This window comes from Poromitra crassiceps (assembly GCF_964638095.1).
Source record: "Poromitra crassiceps genome assembly, chromosome: 5".
NCBI lineage: Eukaryota > Metazoa > Chordata > Actinopteri > Beryciformes > Melamphaidae > Poromitra > Poromitra crassiceps.
Genome location: NC_139642.1, coordinates 33,952,385 through 33,971,230, shown reverse-complemented (window position 1 = coordinate 33,971,230; position 18,846 = coordinate 33,952,385). Strand labels below are relative to the sequence as shown.

Here is an 18,846-nt window from a genome sequence, read left to right as displayed (position 1 = left end):
CAGCAGTGTTGATGGAAGATGGTAAACGTCACATCCACCAAGGACTTCACTAGAATATCTGTCATTGTCTAATGAAGTCAGATGAAACCTTGGCTTGCTCATGATTTCTTGTTCTGTATGGTTATAATGGAACAGTGTTTAGAAGTCAGTGTGGCAGCATCAACCAAACAATGATGGATGTCACTGCAAGTCATGGATAGCTTGAGCCTTTCCTATGGGCTGATGGGCTTTCTCTCCTCTTTGCTGTAGCAAAACCGTGTGGTGGGAGCCATGCAGCTGTACTCTGTGGACAGGAAGGTGTCCCAGCCCATCGAGGGCCACGCCGCCGGCTTCGCCCAGTTCAAGATGGAGGGCAACACTGAAGAGTCAACCCTGTTCTGCTTTGCTGTGCGTGGACAGGCGGGAGGAAAGGTATGACTGATTAGCACCACAATGTCTCAGATTTAGCACTGCAATAATGACGGGCTAGGGCTAGCACCCAGACAAAGAGTGGAAATGTCTCAGATTTAGCACTGCAATAATAACGGGCTAGGGCTAGCACCCAGACAAAGAGTGGAAATGTCTCAGATTTAGCACTGCAATAATAATGGGCTAGGGGTAGCACACAGACAAAGAGTGGAAATGGGAGTAGAGGTCCCTTCTGAGATTGTCACAATGTCTCAATGGCAGGGGCAGACTTCAAGCCCAGGCAGAAGGAGTTTTGAGTTCCCATGATCAAGCTAAATGCAGTGCTAGGTTATCTGCCTGAGATGGTTAAAAGAAAGTTATATTTCTGTACGTGTATAACAGTAGATTTTGCTAAATGTTGGTACTCTGCTACACTGTTATGTGGGAATGTCAAAAATCCATCTGTTCTGGAAAGATATAGTCAACCTGGTCTACTGTATAGCTGCTATAAAGATCCCTTTTGAGGCGAAGCTCTGTATTTTAGGTATCTATGCTGATCACTTTGCACCAGGCCACAAGCCAGCGCCCTTGATGAATATGTGCCTGCTTCAGGCTAGGAGAGTGATTGCGTTGAGATGGAAAACTATGGATGGCTCTACACCTGCAATGTAGTTACAGGACATGGTGTCATGCCTTGATCTGGAGAAATTAACCTATGTAGTCACTAGTCAGAGGGAAATTAAATAAATTCAAGGATACATGGACCACATTTATGCATTTCCTGCAAAAGTGATCAGGCTGAAATTAATGAGTGAAACTGATAAATAAAATGACAGCACCTATAAAAAAAAAAGCAATATACCTCTTATTATTATTATTATTATTTACTTAATATGTATATATTTACCCGTTTCTTAATTTTCTTCCATTGTTGTCTAATAATGTAAGCCTATACGGCACACTGTACTCTGGTCTTGACTTGGTATGAATTTATGCAGTCTTTTATGCGGGTTGAGTAATAAAAAAAAAATCATTCAGCCATTCATTCATTCATTCATTCTATATATATCATTCATATATGTCTTTGCTTCTAGCTGCACATCATTGAAGTTGGGACTCCCCCAACTGGGAACCAGCCGTTTCCAAAGAAAGCTGTGGATGTTTTCTTTCCTCCAGAAGCCCAGAATGATTTCCCTGTTGCCATGCAGGTACATGACCCGACTCAAAACAAACTTGTAGTACTCACTATTGACATGTTGTCCGGTTGTCTGCATTCTCTTTAAGGTTCCTTCCTTCCAGCTCATCTTCCACATCACAGCCTTGACATTATTGTATCTACGTCTCCTACTCTTGTCACTACATTTTAAACTTTTGTATGTTAAGTATGCTTAAAAAAATATTAATAGATATAATGACTTGACCAACTGAGCTGAGCACTTTTGGATTCCGTCAATCAAAGGGTATTGTGACAGTGTTCTGTTTGTTTATTAGTTAGCTTCTCTAATCATTTTCCTCATCCCCATACATCTAGATCAGCTCCAAGCAAGATGTGGTCTTTCTCATCACCAAATATGGCTACATCCACCTGTATGACCTGGAGACTGGAACCTGTATCTACATGAACAGGATCAGCGGGGAGACCATCTTTGTCACCGCCCCCCACGAGCCCACCGCCGGCATCATCGGGGTCAACAGGAAAGGACAGGTACTATACATTAAACTGTGTGTGTGTGTGTGTGTGTGTGTGTGTGTGTGTGTGCGCACACACGCTGTCCCTCCATTCCTCATGTCATCTCAAAGAGCACACTGAAATTCAAGTGATGAGCTGGGCCTTACAAGGCAATTGTCTTTCAGTCATCCATGAGACCATTCATTATGTAAGCAATAGATCATGACAGGCTGTGGTATATGCTCATTATACCTCACCTAAAGGTCGTGCTTCGTCGTCGTCTAGTCTGTGAAACCCCGTGTTAATTGTAATTTCATTTACAGTGGTGGCAATTTCTTTACTGTGGTGGCACCACTGATAAATGATTCAGTGGAAACAGACAGAAATGTTGAACGATGAACTTAAAGTGACAATATCCCGCCCCCCCCCCAAAATGAACTTATAGCATTGTGTGAAACTGTGAATTATATCTCTAAGTCTGCGCCAGTCTGATACTCAGTATACGTGTATACTGTACATGCTAAGTTCTAGTCCATCGTCTTGTCATCAGTCTTTTTCATATTTGTGTGGTTACTTGGTGTTGTCGTGTGACCTTGACTGAGAGAATCCTTGTGACTAGCAGCTTGTAATGGCACCTCCAGTCAGTGTCAAGCAGCAGGTGACAGTCACAGTAGGACGGGCCAGCTTTGGCAGACAGGCTGGGCATCCTAATCTCCTTACTGCTCTTGGCTGTCACCTAAGAGTCTGGCCCAATATGGTCCAGTGCATTACACACTCACACTCACTCTCTCTCTCTCTCTCACTCACACACACACACACCACTATACACAACATTGGGTAAGCCATCTGTCTAAGTTAAGAATGAGAGTCCAATTATCAAAATATGATTCGCCTAAATCTATTTTTACACACAAAGGTGTGTAAAAAGAACATATTTGATTTGACTCTGAATGAAAAGTGCAGTATCAATTAAGACCTGGGTCAAATAATAGTTGCCAATAGTTCTTAGCATTGCATGGAGATGGCTAGCCTGGGTAAACCCAGCCTCCACGTGACCTCTATCTATGCGCTATCAGTCACAAAGAGTGATAGTGCATAGCGCAAGTGACTGATAGCGCATAGATAGAGGTCACGTGGAGGCTGGGTTTACCCAGGCTAGGAGATGGCTACATCAGGACAATACAATTTGGCTCAGGTCTGCATCCCGTCTCTAACTTCTCTCTGTACCCTTCAGTGTTTTAACACTTATACATTGGCATTTTGTTTACTGTAAGTCAATTGTTTGTTGGGTTCAAATATTAAAGTGTTGAAAACATGTTTGTCCAGGTGTTGTCAGTGTGCGTGGAGGAGGAAAACATCATCCCCTACATCACCAATGTGCTCCAGAACCCAGACCTGGCTCTGCGCATGGCCGTCCGCAACAACCTGGCCGGCGCTGAGGAGCTGTTTGCCCGCAAGTTCAACACCCTCTTCGCAGCAGGGAATTACTCGGAGGCTGCCAAGGTGGCTGCCAATGCACCAAAGGTACTGCCAGTGCACCAACCTGCACTCCAGAGCTCCCAAAAACAATGTGATGGTAGATGTTACTCACAGTTCAGAAGCTCAGACTGTGCAGACTAAGCAGATGTCTACAGCTTAGCACCATTTAGTAACAATGTTACATCACACTTGGATTTAGATAGATGTGGGGGGAAAATAACATTAGTCTTATACAGGATTTACTATTGCAATGAGAGTAAGATGTCCACTGTACACCAAAAACAGTTGAAAAGCCTGTAAGAGACGGTTAAAAGCACTGACCAATGTTGTTTCAGCACCATGGCTGGATTAAGATGTTCAAATGTAAATTTAAATTCTAACTATTATCTTCAATAGAATTACACTTCACTTCATGTGTTTACACATCACCACAAAGGACAACCAAACTCCACTCACAGACTCATTTTCTCCGCCCATTCATGGTTGTTATCCAGGGCATCTTGCGTACCCCGGACACCATCCGGCGGTTCCAGAGTGTGCCGGCCCAGCCGGGCCAGACGTCCCCCTTGCTCCAGTACTTTGGCATCCTGCTGGACCAGGGCCAACTCAACAAGTTTGAGTCCCTGGAGCTGTGCCGGCCCGTCCTCCAGCAGGGCCGCAAGCAGCTGCTGGAGAAGTGGCTCAAAGAGGACAAGGCAAGTGACCAGATGCTGGTTTGCAATGTTGCTGTTACAGCAACATACACAGGAGCACATGCTACATTTGGAGATGGGGGGGTTTTCAATTATTTAAATGTTCAATCACTATTTAAATTACTTCTACCAATCTCACTCCTCATTTTTGATATCCCATGGTCTGAAATGTGTCTTCATATATACTGTATATATACATGTATATATAAAAGATACCTTCTCTTGCAAGATGATTGCTGACTTGACCAATGACCATGATAACATAATAGTAATACAAATAATTATGGGTTAAGATTATAGTTGGGAGCATCTTAAGACATTTGCTTTCAAAATAGTTGTGTTTTTGAGCATAAAATCATCTGTTTCTGAAGTATTGAACATTGAATTTCAGGTGGCAACATTTTTCCAAAATGTATATACACTACAGTACATATACATTTTTATTATTATTATTATTTTTAGCTTTTTGCAGATAGACAACTCTTAATTTTGTCTCAGCACAACTAATTTGGTCTCATGAAATTAAAATTAAGTAAATACAATCTCATTCTTCTAGGTTACGTCAAACAGAAAGGCTTTTTAGGAGGTGCTGAACCAAGTGCTGTGGATTTGATTGGATTGTGTGTCTGTCTGTGTTTCTACAGCTGGAGTGCTCGGAGGAGCTTGGAGACTTGGTGAAGTCTGTGGATCCTACTCTGGCCCTCAGCGTCTACCTCAGAGCCAACGTCCCCAACAAGGTCATCCAGTGCTTCGCAGAGACTGGCCAGTTCCAGAAGATCGTCCTCTATGCCAAGAAGGTTTGTGATGACACTTCATTGGATGTTACTGCATGATGTCACATGATATGAAGAAGAGACAGAGAGAGGAATTTGATCTTCTGACACATTGTGGGTGCAAAAAGGGAAAAAAGTAATGTAAAAATCCTCTCTAGGTGGGCTACACCCCAGACTGGATCTTCCTGCTAAGGAACGTGATGCGGATCAGCCCCGAGCAGGGCCTGCAGTTCTCCCAGATGCTGGTCCAGGATGAGGAGCCACTTGCTGACATCACACAGGTCAGAGGGAACACCTTTACCATGTGCTCACAACAGAAAGACATACCACAAGTCCTTTGATTTTCTATGACCCGAGAGTAGTCAGCTGATGTTGACCACATAAAAGTTGGCTGCAGCAAAATCTTTAGCTGCACCTATCACCTATCACTGCAACACTATTGATATTATGATTAGCAATCAACTAGCTCAGATTGGCCACAAACGGACAGTACTGGCAATGTGAGTCTACTGTCTGCAGTCTGCACACAGTTACAGATGTAGCTATTTGCAGCTCCTAACTGGAAAGAAGAATCGTACTTATGCACGGTCAATACAGGAAAGTAGAATTCTGCAGTGGCTACTAATCTACATTCAACACCCAACCAGTAAATACAAATGTGTTCTTGTTTGATTAAAAATAAAAAAAACATTTTGTTCTTGTGGTTTGACACATCTGATTGCTTTGATAGTTTTTTATGCAAAAACTCTGTTCATTTTCAGTAGTGTGATTAGCAGGACATGTCCTAATTTCCCCCCTCTGTGTGTCCCCAGATTGTTGATGTGTTTATGGAGTACAACCTGATCCAGCAGTGTACGTCTTTCCTGCTGGACGCCCTGAAGAACAACAGACCCATGGAGGGACCACTGCAGACACGCCTGCTGGAAATGAATTTAGTCCACGCACCGCAGGTACACAAATACACGATTACATCAGGCCAGAATCGGTTACGATTCACAAATAATTCGTAGCTTTTGTTATAATCTTGATGGGGTACTAGGTGGGTGGAGTTTACCTCATCACAAACCCCAGCTATCTAATGCCTAAGTAAAATGAACCATTTATGACCCAAGACTTGTGTGCACACCCATATCCACACCATCACCAATTCCTATACGTCATATTTAATTACACATTCAACCAGGAGATTATGTATTCATCAGGCCTACGACTTTCCTTGTTTCGTCTTTTACATCACAATTTGTCGAAGTAACCATTTGGATTGTGTTTATATTCTAAAAACTGTATTATTGCCTTTTCCCATCCCCAAATGCCTAATTTTCCGCCACCATCTGTTGCCAAGTCTCGATCGTTATTGAAAAGTCTTTGTTACTGTGTCATGTTTCACAGGTGGCAGATGCCATCCTGGGAAACCAGATGTTCACCCACTATGATCGTGCCCATGTGGCCCAGCTGTGTGAAAAAGCCGGCCTCCTGCAGAGGGCGCTGGAGCACTACACAGACCTGTACGACATCAAGCGTGCCGTGGTGCACACACACCTCCTCAACCCAGAGGTACAGCACAGGCCCAGAAATAGTACAAGAAATACTAACGCTCCGTTCTTTATGGTGGCTTCATACCAAATTTGATTTGATATGGGGTTGTCTTTGTGCTTACCCTATTGCTTTCTGTATTGCCGATCGTATGCTTTCCTTCCCTCCAGTGGTTGGTGAATTTCTTTGGCTCCTTATCAGTGGAAGACTCTCTGGAGTGTCTGAGGGCCATGCTTTCGGCCAACATCCGCCAGAACCTGCAGATCTCCGTCCAGGTGGCCTCCAAGTACCACGAGCAGCTCTCCACTCAGTCCCTCACTGAGCTCTTTGAGTCCTTCAAGAGCTTTGAGGGTAAGCTGGGACTGTCATTCCTGTTTATTGCTTGTGTATATATAGGCCTAATAATAATTATATTTACCCTTTTCCTTCCCACACTTTCTCCCTTAAGCACCAGCTGCAGTTATAAGCAGGAAGAGATTCAGACACAATTTAATTTAATTTACAGTTAATTCATTTGAGTTGTTTGTCTCTTCCAGGTCTCTTCTACTTCTTGGGTTCCATTGTGAACTTCAGCCAGGACCCAGAGGTCCACTTCAAATATATCCAGGCTGCCTGCAAGACGGGCCAGATTAAAGAGGTGGAAAGGATTTGTCGCGAGAGCAACTGCTACGACCCCGAACGTGTAAAGAACTTCCTCAAGGTGAGGAAATACAGCTGCTGTTGCTGCACACTCAACCCCAAACAGAACAGAGCTTTATTACCATATTAACACAACAGCAGCCCAGTCATTTCTGTGAATGGACAAGTTGCAAACATGGCATTTAGGTGTAGTGGAAAGTGGAAACATATATTTTAGATTATTATTCAGCCAATGTGTTTTATTGGCCAATAACAATGTTATATATTTTCTCTCTACAGGAAGCCAAGCTGACTGACCAGCTGCCTCTGATCATTGTGTGTGACCGTTTTGATTTTGTCCATGATCTGGTCCTGTACCTGTACCGCAACAGCCTGCAGAAGTACATTGAGATCTATGTGCAGAAGGTAGATAATAGTCCTCCTTCACAACTTGATGGTACTTGGAAAGGTTCTCTTGTGAAACAGCCCTTATCTGAATGAGGGATATGTCATAACTGAACGATTGTTTATTCTAGGTGAACCCCAGCCGCTTGCCAGTAGTCATTGGAGGCCTGCTGGATGTGGATTGTGCTGAAGATGTGATTAAGAACCTGATCTTGGTGGTGAGAGGGCAATTCTCTACAGACGAACTGGTCGCTGAAGTGGAGAAGAGAAACCGGTAAGATGGCAGGGACTAAAAACAACTGTACAGTAATAGGGGAATGACACGGTCAGCACTTTGCAACGTTGTTGAAACGGCTATAAGAATATAGATTATTACATACATATTTTGCTCATTGAGTAATAGGTCAGCAGTTGTTTTTCCCACCAAACCTTACTATGTGTTTCTCCAGACTGAAGCTGCTGCTACCCTGGCTGGAAGCCCGTATTCATGAAGGCTGCGAGGAGCCTGCCACCCACAACGCCCTGGCCAAGATCTACATCGACAGCAACAACAACCCCGAGCGCTTCTTGAAGGAGAACCCCTACTACGACAGCCGTGTGGTGGGCAAGTACTGTGAGAAGAGAGACCCCCACCTGGCCTGCGTGGCCTACGAGAGAGGACTGTGTGACCAGGAGCTGATCAATGTGAGTTTGGAATGACAACATAGTGAAGATGAGGGCAGACATATTAACAATTCTCATAAGCTACAATTACATGCTTTATGACAAATGGAATAGGTTGCAACTCTAGTATGGGACAGACTGTATGAGGCATGCTGCACACATTTTGCAAATGTGTGCAACTTGCTTTTCCATTTTTGTTGTCCAACATGTTGACAGTTTTGTGTATCATACTGCAGGTCTGCAATGAGAACTCCCTGTTCAAGAGTCTGTCCCGCTACCTGGTGCGTCGCAAGAACCCTGAGCTCTGGGCCAGCGTGCTGCTGGAGACTAATCCCTACAGAAGACCACTTATCGACCAGGTACAACCCCTTCTTTCTTCTCTTATCCTCAGTTAGACCACCTGAACTTTGATTATTTAGATCAGTGGTTCTCAAACTTTGTCATATCAAGGACCCGAAACGAACACAAATTAGACCACTGACCCCCATTTGATAAGATCTTGTCCCAGGGTTTACGCTCTGATAAGATTTTAGTATTTAGATCTTTGTTTGCTGGGGACCCCCTGGAACCCCCTCAAGGACCCCTGGGGGTCCCCGACCCCACTTTGAGAACCAGTGGCTTAGATCATCTGTTTGTGCTTTGATTATATTAGTATTTTACCGCTATGTTACTCTGTTATGAATACTTGATCAAATTTTCCAAAACTGCGGGCCTATTAAGTTCTAATCTAGGTTACATTTTCCTGTTATTTACAACATCAGATTCAGGGACCATGTTGGAAATAAGTGTTCACACTTTTACATGTCTATCTCTTGGATTTTGTCTGCTATATCCATAAATAAAATCAATCAATCAATCAACCAATTTGGTGCATCTAGCCTGGTCTCTCTCTCCGCTGTAGGTTGTCCAGACAGCCTTGTCAGAAACTCAAGATCCGGAGGAGGTGTCTGTCACGGTCAAAGCCTTCATGACCGCTGACCTGCCCAACGAGCTCATTGAGCTTCTGGAGAAGATCGTCCTGGATAACTCTGTCTTCAGCGAGCACAGGTGAAAGAGGCCTTTATGGTTTAATATAACTTAATCTAAAAGAAATGTCTGCAAATATTAGTAAACTGTATTTTTTTTAATGCAATCTGTGTTCAGCCAGTAGATGAATGCTTTGGAGTGAACCAGTCTATTGTTTTGTGTTATTGTGTCACTTTTCCTTTTTGTAGTTTTTGGAATTAAGACCACCCTCAGCAACACTGACATAAAACATAAGGTTTTTGAAAGTGCACAACAACTTCTTATTTTACTTGACCAGAGCTCACTGAGACCCTCCTTTCCTGTGTTTTCCTTTCAGAAACCTCCAGAACCTGCTGATCCTGACAGCCATCAAGGCAGATCGGACCCGTGTCATGGAGTACATCAACCGACTGGACAACTACGACGCCCCGGACATTGCTAACATCGCCATTAGCAACGAGCTCTTTGAGGAGGCCTTTGCCATCTTCAGGAAATTTGATGTCAACACGTCTGCTGTGCAGGTCAGTGGGTAGCTGGTTGACTCATTTTTACAGTTTGAACCCCAGCTAGTTCCTTGACATAAATGTTGTTTTAATGGCCCTCATAATTGATTTCTCATTCTTGCCGTAATGTGAGGTGATCTTCCTCTCACTGTGTCCAGGTGCTGATCGAGCACATTGGTAACCTGGACCGGGCTTATGAGTTTGCTGAGCGCTGTAATGAGCCCCCGGTGTGGAGTCAGCTGGCAAAGGCTCAGCTTCAGAAGGGCCTGGTCAAGGAGGCCATCGACTCCTACATCAAGGCTGACGACCCCTCTGCCTACATGGAGGTGGGACAAGCTGCTGCCCAGAGTGGTAAGACCATTCCTATGCTTATTCATTTATTGGACTTTTCTTTAGCAATCTATTGATTTTGAACACTAAAACAAAGACAAACATCAAGACAATATTGAAAAGCATAATTGACAAGACATTAGTATAGCCAAGTAACTACCGGTACATAAAATGTACACAAATAATGTAAAAAAAAAATACACAGATGAAATTTAAATTAAAATCTAATTTAAAAAATCCATATTTTCCATAAAAAGTATGAATGGAATCAGAGGTTTCCCTTTTACCCTTCAACCTTCAAAATATAGTCCAAAAGGTTCATTTAGTCCATGGTAGACCAATTTGGGGCCCGCGGGCCAAACTTGGCCCACGCTCAGTTTGTTTTGGCCTTCCATGGTTTTGAAAGGAAGAAAAATCGCGGCCAATATTACTGTCTTTCAGAGGCTGTGGCGGGCAAATTTTTAAAGCTAGCTTGATTATACTTTTACCTCAAACTAGACAAAATAATATACCTTAATGTAACTTCACATAGCATTAACATTTATTTTTGGCCCACAGCCATCCATCCACATTACTTTTGGCCCTTCTTAGGAAATAATTTGGACACCTCTGATTAGTCTAACTTGATTTAATAGTAATTAAATGTTCTTATATACAAGACTTAGTAGGTTTGTTTGTCGTACGAGACATGTTTCGACTGCAGTCTTCCAGAATATAGGTTATTTTCTCCATTGATGGCCAGGAAGACATCTCCAGGAGCCACTGACCTAAGTGCGGTCTTACATTTTTCCACAATAAAGCTATGAGGCGTTTAGCATGTAGCAAACATAAATTGATGAGTGTTTTGTCTTTTGGGGGTGAAATTGGATCATTTGGATATATGCCTGGTATAAACAATTTAGCATGTAGAGTTTGCCAAGTGCATGCTCTTGTTATTTCAGTAAAGATAGGTTGATGTGCTTCAGAAACTGATGTGAGTCGTGCTGTGCAGGTAACTGGGAGGACCTGGTGAAGTTCCTGCAGATGGCTCGTAAGAAGGCACGCGAGTCCTACGTTGAAACAGAGCTGATCTTCGCCCTGGCTAAGACCAACCGCCTGGCTGAGCTGGAGGAGTTCATCAACGGACCAAATAATGCCCACATCCAACAAGTAGGTTCTGGGAAGCACGCTCTCTTGGACACGCACTCACACACGCAGCTGTTGCCACTCAATTCTCTGTCCTCTGTCTTCACTATACACATTCAGACAGACAGTTGATTGAAAATAAAGCACCCGTCCGTGTTCGTTGTACTATCTCATCATTTTATGTCTCTCTTGTACGCTCTTCCTCTTCTGCTGTTGTTCTCTCCCTCCTCCTTCAGGTGGGTGACCGCTGCTACGACGACAAGATGTACGACGCAGCCAAACTGCTGTACAACAACGTGTCCAACTTTGGCCGCCTGGCCTCCACACTGGTGCACCTGGGAGAGTACCAGGCAGCCGTGGACGGAGCCCGCAAGGCCAACAGCACCCGCACCTGGAAGGAGGTGAGGCATGACACAGCTAAACCCATTACACTAAACTGTAAGAAGTAGGCCTAGGCTATACAGTATGTTGTGTAGACGGTCTTGAAGGAAAATCTTTGTCTTGGATGCTACCGGGGATGTGAATTTTCTTTACAGGCTGTTTCTGGATATTTTTGGACATGCAACTTTAATTAATTTGTAACTGCAGTTTAATCTTCCCTTTTTGGGTGTTTCTAATCACATTTCCTAACCTAGGCTATTTGGAGATTTTCTATATTTTTGCATTGACCACTGTGACACTAGCTTTGCATCACATTTCAGACAAAAATAACAGTGTCAGGGAGCAGCCAAGGTTTATCATGACTTCAGAGTCAGACTGAGCATTCTTTCCTGTTTCTGTCTCCCTCTAAGCCTTTCTACAGTCTCAATAAAGAAGAGATAGTATTAGACTGACTCTACTCAACAAAAGAACATTGTTTGACTTCTTCCTCTGCCCCTCTAGGTGTGTTTTGCCTGTGTAGATGGGAAGGAGTTCCGTCTGGCCCAGATGTGCGGCCTGCATATTGTCGTCCACGCCGACGAGCTGGAGGAGCTCATCAACTACTACCAGGTACACAGGATCACTGGGTTCAGTGTAAAGATAACCATTTACAATATCAGTACCCCAAGGCTTAATAACACACATTTTTGACATAAGTAGTTAAGTCAAGTGGGGCTTCCACACATCTTAACGCTGTCACTGTAAAATAAGTTTGCTTGTTTAAAGGTTAAATAACATGTATTTTGTTTGATGGGTTAGGGCAGGGGTTCCCAACCTTTTTTGGCATGTGGCCCCACTTTGACGTCACAAAAATCTAGGGAACCCAGACATTCAAATTTCGGTAGATCATTTATTTTACAATGCTGACCTGGCCAAGAGGGCAGCAAAAATCACACGTCAAACTGGTTGAGGGTTTAGTCTCTTTAAGCCTGTGTCTGTATCGCTCAGGACCGTGGTTACTTTGAGGAGCTGATCACCATGCTGGAGGCTGCTCTGGGCCTGGAGCGTGCTCACATGGGGATGTTCACCGAGCTGGCCATCCTCTACTCCAAATTCAAACCCCAGAAGATGAGGGAGCACCTGGAGCTCTTCTGGTCCCGTGTCAACATTCCAAAGGTGGGTAGAGGAAATGCAACAGCAGTGTTTTAAAAGGAGGTTCTATATATATGGCTATATATATACAGTATATATATATATACAGTATATATATATATATATATATATATATATATATATATATAAATGAAACAAATACACAGAATCTAACCTGTGTGTGTGTGTGTGTGTGTGTGTGTGTGTGTGTGTGTGTGTGTGTGTGTGTGTTAGGTTCTCAGGGCAGCAGAGCAGGCCCACCTCTGGGCAGAGCTGGTGTTCCTCTACGACAAGTATGAGGAGTACGACAACGCCATAATCACCATGATGAACCACCCAGCTGACGCCTGGAAGGAGGGCCAGTTCAAAGACATTGTCACCAAGGTACAAGACTTTCATCCATTAGGAATTGCTTTTGTCTTGGGTTTGAATTGGACATGGGCAGCGCTTGAAACTAGAACCTGCAAACCTACAAGTCAGATCAGTGATGTCTTTTGTCATTCTTATAATACCCAAATGTTCTACAGTTAAGAATTGTGCCAAAGCATATTAATGATCTGTTATTCTGTTGGAAATATGTACTGTTTAATTGCCTAACTGTTCAACTGAGCATAATGTGTATTTGTCATTGTAGGTAGCCAATGTGGAGCTGTACTACAAGGCCACCCACTTTTACCTGGAGTTCAAACCGTTGTTACTGAATGACCTGCTCATCGTCCTCTCTCCAAGACTGGACCACACACGGGCTGTCAACTTCTTCAGCAAGGTCCTGTATTGCTTCCCATAACATTTTTCAAAGGGTTTCAGTTAGATTCATTTGTGACACAATGAAACCTCATCTATCTGCATAAAATGCAATGATAAAATGAAAGAGTTCGATAACTCATCTAGAGTTTTGATACACTATAACCATAACCAAAAGAAGCTACAGTGCATTTATACACGCATAACTAGCAATTGGAAAAAAAATAACAAAAAGGGCAAACAAAGCTGAATCCATAAGTACTATGGAACCTACAACAAATAAGTGCCATTGCTTGAAAATCAATGGCTTTTGTCTCCTATTCTTTCTCCAGGTCAAGCAGCTGCCCTTGGTTAAACCATATCTGCGGTCAGTGCAGAATCACAACAACCAGTCGGTCAATGAAGCACTTAACAACTCCTTCATCACGGAGGAAGACTATGCGGTATGTTAATATTCTACAGTATATTTTCATGTCAAAGACATTATCGTCGCTGTCGTTCCAGGACCTCGAATGTGCCTTTTTTCACTTTTTTATTTTTTGTCATGAATCAATGCCATTGGTCACCCTTCACGTCTCTGTGTGGTTTTTAACAAATGCAACCAATGGAAAAGCATTAAAACGAGCTTGTGAGTAAATCTCGTAACGCCATTCACCCTCAATCTGTCAGTCAAACCTCGAAATTCCCCCCCTACCTCCGTGTGTACCCCCCCACGCAGGACAATAAACCCGGAAAAGACACACGGCAGACGCGCTGTGTATTTCTCATATCGTTTTGACTAATCCTGGCTTCCTCTGACGTTAATATATCAATCAAATGTTTTCCAGTTATTCCTAGGCTGCAAACTTGTTTTAACATGCAAATCGGAGTGTTTTCTGACGAGAATAAAGTAACGTTAACATTACGTTATGTCAGACTATTTCTCACCCCCATGCCAAACCCCCCGCTTCGGCCATGAGAGGCGAGGGGCAATGCTGCTGCTCCTGCGCGCGCCCCCGTGGCCTGGAGCTTGGGGGCTCGTGCATGAGCATGCGACTGCCTCCCGCTTGACTGGCCATGAGAAAGCGCTTCCAAGTCGGACTGATAATATAAACAACATCATTTGAGCTTATCCAGGTAAGATATTAATAAAGTAATGACACATTCAGCGGGAAACTAACTATAATTAAGACATGTGCCAACTTGGACGACATTTGGTTCAGTAGTTTAAGAGCAAACAGGTTTTTTTTACTTCCTGAAAAGTTTCTCTTTTGGAAATTCGAGGTCCTGGAATGACAGCGACGTTATGTTAATCTAATATGATACAATTCTTTAGATATCTTGTTTGTTAAGAGAGAAAATGACTATAATGCTGTATCTGCTACGGAAAGTGTTTGATATTGGGCAGTGTACGAAACAGAAACAGAGGCAGGGTTTCTGGGCAGCTCAGTTCACGCTTGGATTTGATAGCACAGTACACTAAACAGGTCTTGGGTTTATTTTTACCAGCAGGATCAATGTCTTGAAGGACATGTATTTTTCTCTCCATCCTCTAATCTCCTCTTTCCCTGCCTCCTGCCCAGGCTCTGCGTACCTCCATCGACGCCTACGATAACTTTGACAACATCTCGCTGGCCCAGGGCCTAGAGAAGCACGAGCTGATCGAGTTCAGGAGGATCGCAGCCTACCTTTTCAAGGGCAACAACCGCTGGAAACAGAGCGTGGAGCTCTGCAAGAAGGACAAGCTGTACAAGGTCCATGGCCACTAAAACAAAGACAACCTTGCACATTCCATATCTTCTAAGGCGTATAAATCACTGCTATTATATTTCAACACAGCAGCCAGTGACGAAGTTGACTGTATTGAGATGAGTGTTCAGTTGTATCGTAAAATATATGCGTGGGAGAAAATCATCTTTTGGAGGATACCATCTAGCACCTATGTATCTCTTAATTGTCATAAATATTCGTATAAGCCAAGGCTTGCTGTGGAAGCTAAGCAGGTCTGACTGTGGTTAGTCCTTGGATGGGAGACCATGTTGTTGGAGGACCAGTAGCAGGCGCTCTGCCCTTGTGAAATAATATACCCAATGCCCCAGCGCAGAGACAGGGACTCTGTCCTGTGAGTGAGCCCCGTCCTTCAGCTGAGATGTTAAACCGAGGTCCTTGACTCTCTGTGGTCATTAAAGATCCCATCGGCATTCTTAGCAAGAGTAGGGCTTAACTGCCTCACAGGACAACCTTCCATCATGGCCACCTAATCATTCCTCAATATATAATTGGCACTTTCAGTCCTCTACTCTCCACCGTGATAGCTGATGTGTGGTGAGCCTTCTGCCGCATACTGTACTGGCTCCCGTGCATCACCCAGGTGGGTGCTATACATCAGTGGTGGATGACTTGAGTTCCCCCCTCCCCACACAACACACCCTGATATGGGTGCCTTGAAAAGCCTATATAAATCCAATCAATTAATTATTACTATTACTAGAAATTAAGCGTGTTCCTTTCTAGCGCCCCTCGCTGGCTTGCCCGCTGAACTGGCAGCGCTCATTTGTACTGTGCCTCGTTGGTTTGTCCTCGAGGTCTTGCCCGCTTTGCGGGCTCGCAGATGCAGCTCACGTGCTTGGCCGCTGTGCGACCTCGCCTGCAATTGTGCGCCGCGGAACCGCTGGCCACCCTATTATAATAGTAGGATAGGATGATGATTACTATTATTATAATGTGTAGGTCTCTGTAGTACACAACGCTTACAGTACACTGTTCATGCTTTTACCATTGTGTCACCGGAGATATTCCCCCAATCACCTGACTTGTAATTGCATCCTTGTCTGTGCAGGATGCCATGCAGTACGCGTCAGAGTCCAAGGACACGGAGCTGGCAGAGGAGCTCCTGGCCTGGTTCCTGGAGGAGGACAAGAAGGAGTGCTTTGCCGCCTGCCTGTTCACCTGCTACGACCTGCTGCGGCCAGACGTGGTGCTGGAGACCGCCTGGAGGCACAACATCATGGACTTCTCCATGCCATATTTCATCCAGGTCATGAGGGAGTACCTCAGCAAGGTGGGTTGGCCAGACCTCTACAGGTAACCAGGGGGCCGGTGTGCATGGACTGTCAGGGCCGAGACCTTTGTGGGAGGTTTGCTTACGTTAGAAAGGGTTAATGTGTTGATTACCAAATAGATTTTTTTTTAGCTTAGGTGTTCAGACCTAAGAAATGGTATTCACAAATAATTCTTCGGGTTGATTTTAAACTGTTTGGAGTCCCAGATGGGCGGAGTTTCCCACATCAGACCTATTCGGATGTGCATTACAACAGAAATTTATAAAATATTGAATTTACTTCTTTTAAATGTTTTGTGTTTTAAAGCTTTCTGTAATTCTTTATATTGTGCGACTTCCCCACTCTGGTACTCCAAGCAGGTAAAAAAAGAAGAAGGTAAAACTTATTTGTAAATACTGTTGGACCCATGCCAGTAGGGTTCTATAGGGCCGTCTCACACAGTCCCTCCAGACAGTGATCAAATCCTCCAATGCTGCCAGTTCCTTCCTTCATTCACGCTGATCCTCCTACGCTTCTTGTCAGTCATGTGTCATCATTGGTGTTTTCCTTTTTTATTTGGTTTTCCATCCATCCAAGCTACTTTTCCATACAAATGTGTTCCAAAAGAGATTCATACCTGCTGTGTTGCTCCTCATGCCACACATAATGTCTGTTACATGGCATAAAATACGACCCGCTTAACGCTTCCACTATTTAACTGTTAAACAAGAAATTGTGATGGCTGCAGACCTTAGTCCAGCAGTAGTTGTAAAAGGATTCTTAGCTTTTATTTAACATGCCTGCAATACCAGAATGGTGGATCTTACTGGTCAGGTAAGTTGTCAGTCACTAAAAAGTATGTCTAATTGATTTTCATATACTTTTCCTGTGGGTGACTAAATTTACCAGCGCTTATTGTAGCAGACCCCACAGGTTTGGTAGTCCTAAACAGGTTACAACAAGGAATTATGTGCTACATGGTATTTTACCCTAGGTCTTTCTTAGGTGTCTTCTTGTTTTATCACTATTACACAATGTAGTAAATCTTGAGTCTTAAGCCAGGCTAGTAATCTCAAGTCTGCATTTGTATCAAAAGTGGCGTTACTCGCATCTCTCGCTCTTGTGATTTTTCTTCTGTTTTCTGTAAGCGATGATTCCTCTGTTTGTTTGCTCTTTTTCTCTTTCTGTCTCTTTCTGTTTTGGGAGACTTCCATTTGTTTTTTCTCCTTAAGTTGCCTTTCTGAATTTCCTTTCCAGGTTGATGCGATTAAGGAAAAGGTGAAAGTCGAATTCATTTTCCAACCATTCTTTTTGAGCCCTCCCCCCTGCCCTGTAGCCTGTAGTTTGGAGGAGTAATACTAGCAGAAACTGCATGGCCCTCCTTTCCCCCTCCCCATGTCACTCTGCTGCTTCCGAGTGTACACTCCACACCTCCACTAGACTTCCTACCTACCCACAAGACTCCAGAGTAGAGCTCTCCTGCACCCGTCCCGGGGCTGCACTGGGCCTGCTGGTGTTTGTGATGGCTCTGTTAACTGTGGATGGCACCAAGGTTTTGACTGAGACTTGGGCAAGGAATGAAGAACTAGTTAGTTATTGACATAGACAAAGACACAAGGATTATAGCAAAAAGAATGCTTTGAGAGGTAACTATTCTTTGACATTCCTCTGAATGACTCCAATTGATTTGAATTGATTTGGTGTGTTCCAAACAAATATAATTGATCATTAAGATCATTTTTGTCTTCAGGCTGACAAAAAAAGTGCTTCCATGTCTAAAATGATGTTGCGCCTCTTACCATCACACTCGCAAACTTAAATCACATATTTGACAAAGATCATTTTAAACATTTGTTTTGGTTAAAGTGGATGCATTTTGCCAGTATTCTCATGCATATCAATTAGCACAATGATAACCGAAGCTATGCCTGAAAATCTTTTATGTTTAGTGTCAGTATTGTTTTTAATGCATTTGCAACTTTATATTTCAAAAGTTGTCAGATTAAGGCCGGAGATATACTTGCTTTTATATGCATGTCCTGCATCCATTTGGCACGTTAGTTGTGCACATCCGGCCCTGTCCAACTTGATGCTATACATACGCTCTAAATGGGTGCAGGATATGCGAGCAGCTATCATGTGCACATGGATGCGTAGTTAAAAGCAAGTATAGCCTATCTCTGGTCTAAATAAGTCAACCACAATATTTCTTTCATTATAATGGTACTTCCCTGATAGCAACTGCTCAGTGTGCAATTTCACTGATCTGGTCAGTCCTAATGTTAGATTTTCTCAGCCCACTGCAATCATTTCTTCCCATGTGAGTTTGTGCACATTAGTTACAAATCTATTCCTTGTTCAAAGCAGTCCAGAATCTCCGTGCCTTCC

General features: G+C 43.5%; 1 protein-coding gene across 1 annotated transcript in view; it reads left to right on the top strand.

Moving 5' to 3' along the window:
- The window catches only part of LOC310777173 (clathrin heavy chain 1-like), a 28,144-nt gene that overhangs the window by 5,198 nt on the left and 4,100 nt on the right, over positions 1-18,846 (top strand). The window contains exons 4-30 of the mRNA XM_083637441.1: positions 250-411; positions 1,482-1,595; positions 1,919-2,092; positions 3,383-3,580; positions 4,030-4,230; positions 4,872-5,024; positions 5,159-5,281; positions 5,813-5,950; positions 6,390-6,554; positions 6,704-6,884; positions 7,070-7,233; positions 7,452-7,577; positions 7,688-7,830; positions 8,006-8,240; positions 8,456-8,578; positions 9,121-9,266; positions 9,562-9,745; positions 9,886-10,078; positions 11,049-11,206; positions 11,419-11,583; positions 12,065-12,172; positions 12,551-12,718; positions 12,929-13,078; positions 13,329-13,460; positions 13,771-13,881; positions 15,001-15,171; positions 16,257-16,478. Coding sequence (XP_083493567.1) covers positions 250-411; positions 1,482-1,595; positions 1,919-2,092; positions 3,383-3,580; positions 4,030-4,230; positions 4,872-5,024; positions 5,159-5,281; positions 5,813-5,950; positions 6,390-6,554; positions 6,704-6,884; positions 7,070-7,233; positions 7,452-7,577; positions 7,688-7,830; positions 8,006-8,240; positions 8,456-8,578; positions 9,121-9,266; positions 9,562-9,745; positions 9,886-10,078; positions 11,049-11,206; positions 11,419-11,583; positions 12,065-12,172; positions 12,551-12,718; positions 12,929-13,078; positions 13,329-13,460; positions 13,771-13,881; positions 15,001-15,171; positions 16,257-16,478 — 4,308 coding nt within the window. The remainder of the gene's footprint in view (positions 1-249; positions 412-1,481; positions 1,596-1,918; positions 2,093-3,382; positions 3,581-4,029; positions 4,231-4,871; positions 5,025-5,158; positions 5,282-5,812; positions 5,951-6,389; positions 6,555-6,703; positions 6,885-7,069; positions 7,234-7,451; positions 7,578-7,687; positions 7,831-8,005; positions 8,241-8,455; positions 8,579-9,120; positions 9,267-9,561; positions 9,746-9,885; positions 10,079-11,048; positions 11,207-11,418; positions 11,584-12,064; positions 12,173-12,550; positions 12,719-12,928; positions 13,079-13,328; positions 13,461-13,770; positions 13,882-15,000; positions 15,172-16,256; positions 16,479-18,846) is intronic.